The sequence below is a fragment of the Ceratotherium simum genome, chromosome X (genome assembly GCF_057802395.1).
Source record: "Ceratotherium simum simum isolate JZ-2026a chromosome X, ASM5780239v1, whole genome shotgun sequence".
Classification (NCBI taxonomy): domain Eukaryota; kingdom Metazoa; phylum Chordata; class Mammalia; order Perissodactyla; family Rhinocerotidae; genus Ceratotherium; species Ceratotherium simum.
This window is the reverse complement of record NC_141940.1, coordinates 29,760,445-29,767,761: the sequence shown is the minus strand read 5'-3', so window position 1 is coordinate 29,767,761 and position 7,317 is coordinate 29,760,445. Positions and strand designations below refer to the sequence as shown.

General features: G+C 56.5%; 1 protein-coding gene across 1 annotated transcript; it reads right to left on the bottom strand.

The window, feature by feature from the left end:
* Positions 1-1,862: 1,862 nt before the first annotated feature.
* LOC147911797 (uncharacterized) lies at positions 1,863-5,609 on the bottom strand. Its single transcript, XM_087426415.1, has 4 exons — positions 5,524-5,609; positions 3,391-3,539; positions 2,804-3,179; positions 1,863-2,167 (listed from the first exon to the last, which is right to left on the bottom strand). The coding sequence occupies exons 1-4, from the start codon at positions 5,607-5,609 to the stop codon at positions 2,074-2,076; spliced, it is 705 nt and encodes a 234-aa protein (XP_087282541.1). The 3' UTR covers positions 1,863-2,073.
* Positions 5,610-7,317: the final 1,708 nt, after the last annotated feature.

The following is a 7,317-nucleotide window of genomic DNA, read 5'->3' as shown; positions in this document are numbered from 1 at the left end:
CGGAAGCTGAGTTCTGTTTTGGCTCGGTGGCGTCTACTCTGTGCCAAGTTTGGACTAGCCTTCTTGCTTTGTCTCTCTCCTCCCACCTTCAATAGTCTTTGCTGGTTTTCCTGGCTCTCGGATGCGGGTCTAGCTGGTGAGCGGCACCCACTCCCTGCTCTTCATGCCACGCCTGCTAACGGGATGAACGCGTGGCGGTCTCCTGACGGCGGAGCATCCTGCTGTCCTGCTGCCTCTGCCCCCTGCTCTCTAGGGATAGTGTCCCCCTGACACCCCGGGGTGTGGGGGAAGCTGAGCATGGTCAAAGCTCCTTCCGTCTAAAGGAAATAGTCAATGGGAGCAGGCTGGATTTTTGAACAGGTTTCCCTCAAGGGTGTCTAAGGGGCCCTTCACCCTCTGAAACCTCTGGGGACTGAAAAAAGATGGTGTGGCAAGGAAGGGCTGGTTATGGAGGGCCCAGGGGGTTTGTGGCTCGGCTGAGCGGGACAGCAGAGTTGCTGACGCCCCGGACACCGCCTTGATATTTCAGCCTGTAGGGTTAAGGAAAATTTAGTCCAAGTGGGTCTCGATTCACTGCAACTCACCAAGACCGGACCTGCAGCCCCTTCCCATCACTGCACTCACAGGCGCACCGTGGAGCAGAGCTAGGAAACTCAGCCTGGATTTGGTTTCTCTTTTGGACAAATTCTCTCCTAATCCAACTGATGGTTCTCTACGGTCTCACGTGGTAACCTGTGCACCTACAGATTAGTCACCATTGCCTGAGCAAATCCAAAGGTATTTCAAATGAACACAGGTAAGACTCCGGCCTGAATGGAAAGCCGCCCCCACGCCCCCCCTCAAGAAGAAGAAATTCCACAAAACCCACCTCTCCAAAACAGTACCATCAAAAATACATATCACTACAGGCCGGGCCGGTGGCATAGTGGTTATGCTGACACGCTCCGCTTCGGCGGCCCGGGGTTGGTGGGCTGGGATCCAGGGCGCGGACCTATGCACCGCTTAACAAAGCCATGCTGTGGCGGCGTCCCACATACAAAAATCGGAGGAAGATGGGCACGGATGTTAGCTCAGGGCCAATCTTCCTCAGCAAAAAGACTACGATTGGCAACGGATGTTAGCTCATGGCCAATCTTCCTCACGCACACACCAGACATGTACATATATATGTCTATCATTAGATGTGAGAAAGTCCTCAAGAGAATACTCAGTCCTAAAGTGGAACCTGTGCCACATCTGTAGGTAGAAGTGGGACTGTAAGGAACTCTTCTCTGACCTTTTCACCCTTCTTAGGTCAGTGGAACCTGATTCAACATCGTTTCTGTCTGTTGCGATGTTGAGACAGAGTGCCAGCTGGCAAACCTTCCTCCCAGCCTCCGCCACGATGTCACCCTCTCAGCAACCTTTCCAGTCTGACACATGGAAGCACTGCCGGAAGGGAAACTGTCAGGCTGCCCCTTCCTGCCCTGCTTTCCTACAGGCTGACAGCAAGAGCAGGAGGACCAGGCCCTTGGACTTTCCCGCTGTCTCCCGCCCGCCAGGCTCCGGCATCAGGAAACACACAGGCGTGACTCGTGTAGTGTGATCTCTGGGTGTGGGTTACTCCCTGACCCCAGGGCCTGAATATTCCTAAATTCACTCATGTAGCTAAGAGCTCGGGCCCGGTGTTCAACATTTGACGTCAGTGAAAACAGCTGACCCCTCTCCTCACCTAGGCCCTCGGTGCATGAAGGTGCATCCTTCCCAAAGGACACTGAGCCCCGACACGACTCCACGCAGGAGGGCTGCCGAAAGATACCAGCACTGTGAGAAGGACTGACCTTTACTCATCTTTCATTTTGTACAGAGAAGAGGAGAAGCGGTTGGGTTCTCTTGGATTTTATTGTTTTCCCTTTAGGAACTCACGCTCCCTCTGAGAATGGGCAATTTCCATAGGCGGGGCCCGACATATCCCAGGTTCCACTTGCCAAAGCCCCCACATTTCAAAACTCGCTTCCCAGACATGGAAAGGGCAACAAAAAACAACAAGGTGAGAACGACTAGAACAAAAGTGTCCAAGTCCTGAAGCAGGTTCTAGACCGGCGGCCCTGCAGAATCGCCGGCGTGTTCAGGTTCACTGACCTGCGCTCTGGGTTCAGCCACATCCAGGAGGAAGGCGAGCTCCTTTCTGAGGAGAAAATGGCAAACAGTCACTATCGGGAGTCGTGGGGGTCGCGAGATAGACAATGCGCATTTCATGCTGGCTTCCCAGCGTCTCTCCTCCCAAATGCCCCAGCATTGTGCGCTTGGGTCACAGCCAGCTCCAGCCTGGCTTCAGGGGCGATTTTCCTTTGTGTGCAAAGTTTAAGGGAGCGCTGAGAAACTCAGGACTCAGGATTCACGATTCTTAAGGTAGGGTTTCAAACTCAAGACTAATGCACAAGAATTCCACGAGGACCAAAGGATCACACTTGTAAGTTAAGGCAAGATCCAGCCGTGCACTTGCACGACGGTGCCTCACTCTCCTCCCCCTGATCCGTCCTGATCCAACAGAACCCGCTTTCCCCAAACAGGAGCGCGGCCAAAGTTCCCTGGCTTGAGCCACTGCTGTACTGCCTGCAGACATTTCCCTTGATGCCCGGTGGGCATCGCCCCCACCGCGGGCTCAAGGGCGGGCAGACTCCAGTGGCCTGGAGCCCGCTGGGGAGCTCTGGCTCTGGAGTGGAGGGAAAGAGACCCGGGAAAGCCCCGCAGGCGCCCCGGGACTGGACGGAGGAGCCCGAGCGTCCTAGAGCACCGGGCGCCTCCAGAGCAAGCGGCTTACCGCGCGCTGAACACGTCGGGGTATTGAGTGCGCTGGAAAACGCTCTCCAGCCCCTTCAGTCGCAACCCGGTGAACGTGTGGCGGGGGAGGCCCGGCTGCCTGTCGCGGGGCTGCAGATCCTCGGGGGCCACGTGGGAGGGCTCCTGAAGCTGCTGCTCCTGCTGCGGGGGCTCCCAGCCGCCGCCGCCGCCGCCGCCGCCGCCGCCGCCGCCGCCGCCGCCTTCCTCCTTCTCCGGGTCCACGGGGCCCCGAGCTCCTGCGCCAACCTGGCCTTGTTCTCCTTCGTCCGCTGCTCCCTGCTCAGCTTCGGACCTTCGATCCTCCTCGACGATGTCTCCTCCTGTTCCCATCCCTGAGATCGCGGAGGGCTTCGTCTCTGGAGAGGAAAAGAGACACATCCGGGCGTGGGAGCGCGGGCGGCGGGGGCCGGGGGCGGGGGGCGGGCGGGGGGCAGAGGGAGGCGCAGGCCCGCGAGCTGAGAGCAGCGAAGGCGGCGGCGCAGCAGCGGCGTCCCGTGCTCCCGCCTCTCCCAGGGAAAGGACGTTTCCTCGAGTTGCCCAAAGCACCCGTCCCGGTCAGGCACTCACCTTGCAGTTCTTCCCGGAGCTCCACGACTCCCCGGCGGCTGCCCCGGGCGCAGGCGCCATGCCGCGGGCGCGGCGGGGCGCCCCCGCGGCCTCTGCGCGGCGAGCCGCGGCCTTCCCTGGGCGGGGTCCTCTTGCTGGCGCCGGCTTCGCTTTATAGCGCATCGGCTCCAGCGGCCAGGTCTACAGGCTCCGGCAGACGACTGCTCGTCTCCTCACGTCCAGTCGCGCCGTGCGTGCGGTGGGTGGGACCTGCTGGGGCGCGCGGGCGGCCGGCGGGGCCCGCAAGTGGGTGGAGCGCTGGCCGGCAGGGTGCTGGGAGGGCGTGCAAGTGTGGGGCGGGGAGCTCCAACTTGCGGCAGCTGACGCCTCCCGCGTCCGTCGGGGCCGGGGGGCTGGCCTGAGGAAGGGGCTTTGCTGGATGGTGCCCGCGGATTTGGGGCGCGGGTAGGGGCGGGGCAACGAGACCTCACACGAACCCCGGGAGCCCTTGGGGCAATGTCGGGAGAACGTCTCTCCGCCTGGCCCTCGAGGCCCGCCGCTGGGCGCGGGGCTCCTTGCCCTTGGGTCTTGCAGAGCGAGAGATGCACACAGAGGGCTGGAGAAAGCGCGGAGCCCCTAGCAGCCCCAGCGCGCTGAAGGGAAGGTCCTTTCCCTTGCCTTGCGGGCTGGGAGCAGGACTCTCCCCTCCCCAAGAACGAATGGGACTCTGGTTCTCTTCCATGCGCCCCCGAGGTCCAGGAATCGGGCTAGTGATTCAGAGGCAAGAATGCGCTAGGAGACTGCTTGCTGGGTTTTGCAAGAATGCGCTGAAAGCAGAGCCAGCCGTGCTCTCCACCGGTGCGGGGAGAGGGAGCTTGGGCCTGTGTTTGCGGAGCTCTCTGGGTGCTCAGATGCAGGGTGCGAGAAACCCAAGCCATCCCTTGCGAAAGCAACAAGTACTCCAGGTTGGGAGTAACGACCCCCGACCCCCGGCAGAGCACAAGTGTAGAAGCCTGCCCAGTGTTTCTTGCATCCGAGAATGCTTCCACTGCACGTGGCCCTTGCTTTGGCCCTGGACGCGATTGTGGAGCATGCGACATCCTCCATGCTGTGCTCCGCCACCACGCCTCTGGCTGCAGGTCCCCTAAAAAGCGCGCGGGTTTCCTGTGCTGGTCGGGTGCTGTGGACTTGGGTTAGTTCCCGCTGTTTTCTCCTCCCCCTCCTCGCGGTCATTTTCCTCCTCCTCCCTCCCATGCACTCCTCTCCCTCCTCCCCCTCGTCCTCTTCTTCCCTCTCTCTTCCTCCAGACCTGTCTTCCTGAGCTCTTGTTCTCCCCTGATACATGTCACATAAAAGAGAGCCAGGGGGCCCGCCCGGCCCCCTGGCGTAGTGGTCGGGTCCGCCCGCTCTGCTTCTTCGGCCTGGGGTTCGCAGGTTCGGATCCCGGAGGCGGACCCACGCACTGCTCATCAAGCCGTGCTGCCGCGCACTGCACATACAAAGAGAGGAGGACGGGCAGAGATCATCCTCAGCAAAAACGAAGAAAAGAGAGGAAGATTGGCAACAGAGCGTTACCTCAGGGCCAATCTTCCTCAGCAAAAAAAAAAAAAAAATAAATAAATAAAAATAAAAATTAAAAAGGGAGAGAGAGCCAGGGCAGAGTGAGGGCTCTGTCCCTCCCTTCAACAAGGGTGTTGCGGGCGCCCCGGGACGTGTTAATATCCTGAGCAGTATCGACAGGAGCTTCTGAGAATGGTCCACATGCTTGACAATGTACAGGACTCACCCTATTTTGACCTTCACAGCCACCATTGTCATCAGGTCCATTTAATAAATTAAGTGAAACCATTTTCATAGCCCCTCAAGGTATGGTGGGCCCTACTCACCTCACCTACTGTGCAAAACACAGAAAGATACCTTGCCTCTGCCTCTTGTTCCCCGAGGGTGGGTAGGAAACCGGTTACAGGATGATGGTTGAATTCACTTGGAAAAAGCCATCGAGGGATTTCCCTCCCACGGCCTCCCCCCTGACTTGAAGCAAGCTGTCTCCTCCTCAGGCTGGCTCTGGCTGGATTCTGCAGGCCTCACCCTCTCTTGGCTGGAGAGCCTGGGATCGGTTGTGGCTCGGGATCCGATATAACATCAGAGACCTACCATGTGATGCTCATGGCTGGCATCAGCCGAGCTGGCACATCCCTTACAGTTCGGCTCGTGTGGTCGCTCACATCTGAGATTTCCATGAATTCCTTATAATTATAACAAGATATACAACATTTTGTAATTCTTTATGATAAGATTTCCAGAACTCTTATCTCCTATTGAAAGGATGCATCAGGGCGAAGATACCTAGTAGTAACCAGGTAACTACTTTCCCAGATCTCTAGAACACTTTGACTCCAGGATGCTGGGGAGCACACCACTCTTCTCACTTCTTCTGTTATGACTCTTCACTGAGTAGCAGAATCCACGACAATGTAACTTAGTTAAGATTTCAGTAGAGACAACCGTATATAAGCCGAATAAGCATTTGAAGCCAGAGGGCTAAAAACATACTCTTCTCAAGTGTTAGTCTTCAGCCAGACCACAATGACATACCACCTGACACCCAGCAGGCTGGCGAGTCTCAACACAAGGGAAAAGGAAGCGTGGTGGCGAGGGCCTGGAGAAACCGGAACCCGGGCCCTGCCGGTGGGAGTGCAAATGTTGCAGCCGCTGTGGAAAACGGTGTGGTGGTTCCTCCAAAAATGACACCCAGAATGACCAGAGGATCCAGCCATTCCACTTCTGGGTATACACCCCCAAAGGACAGAAAGCGGGGACTTGAACAGATGTTTGTAGACCCGTGTTCAGAGCAGCACTGTGGACAAGAGCCAAGAGGTGGAGACAAGGCAAGCGTCCAGGGACGGATGGCGGGGAGACAAAGCGGGGTCTGTACACACAGCGGAAGATTATTTCGCCTGAGGGAGGAATGAGAGTTCTGACACGCGCGCCGCCTTACGGCTGAACCTTTCAGACATGTAGCTAAGCAAAAGAAGCCAGACACCAAAGGACAAATATCGTATGATTCCATTTACATGAGGGCCCTAGAGTAGTCAGATTGATGGGGGCGGAAGGGAGAGCGGTAGGTCCGAGGGGCTGGGCGAGGTGCCTCTGGGGAGTTGTTGTTGAATGGGGATGGAGTTTCAGTGTGGCAAGTGAGAAAGTTCTGGAGATGGATGGTGGCGATGGCGGCACGACCCTGGGAACGTCTTTAATGCCACTGAACTGTACACTTACAAAGGGTTAAGAGGGTAAATGCTATGCTATGTGTATTTTACCACAATAAAATAATATGAGTCTCAGGTCGTGTCGCAACAGGGATTGCGTCCTATAGATATTGGCACCAGGTGTCTCCTTCCTTGAGAGAGCTAGAGATGTCCAGAATAAGTAGTTGAAGTTAGGCGCTGAGATGTAGCTTCTTCCGGACTCTCAATTCTTCTTCTCCTGGCTGGATTCAGAAGTTACTAATGTAGATGAACCCGGGTGCAGAGGAACTAATCACCCAAGGAACATGAGTGGAAGGAGTGGAGGCCTTCCTTGAATTGGAAAGCGTAGCCTCTCAATCGAGCGTTCTATTTTAGGTTGAAAGAGCGATCAATCTGAGATGAATAGTGGTGCACAGGAAACTTCGCTTACAGGAGAGCTCTAGAGGGAACCCAGTACTCCTTGATGCCCGGAAGTGGAAACAGACATTCTTCTGAAATCTAAATTCCGATTTTCTTTTGGAATAATGAGTCAGTACCATAGATACGGAGGGGCCCTAGATGATTATCTGAGTGCGGATAACTAGTGATAACTAGAGTAACCAGTCCACACCAGAAAGCTGAAGACCAGCATCAGCTCATGTCCAAATTCTTCTTCCTTGTTCTAATAAGGAGTTAGAATCGAAGAGCTATGCAGTGGGATCTA

Excerpts from the sequence above, each read along its gene's own strand:
- LOC147911797 (XM_087426415.1), bottom strand. The coding sequence starts at position 5,609 with ATGGAAATCTCAGATGTGAGCGACCACACGAGCCGAACTGTAAGGGAT. Across the intron at positions 3,540-5,523 it reads CCAGCCATGAGCATCACATG|CGAAGCCGGCGCCAGCAAGA; the intron begins GTAGGTCTCTGA and ends TGCGCTATAAAG. Across the intron at positions 2,168-2,803 it reads CCCGACGTGTTCAGCGCGCG|AAAGGAGCTCGCCTTCCTCC; the intron begins GTAAGCCGCTTG and ends TTTTCTCCTCAG.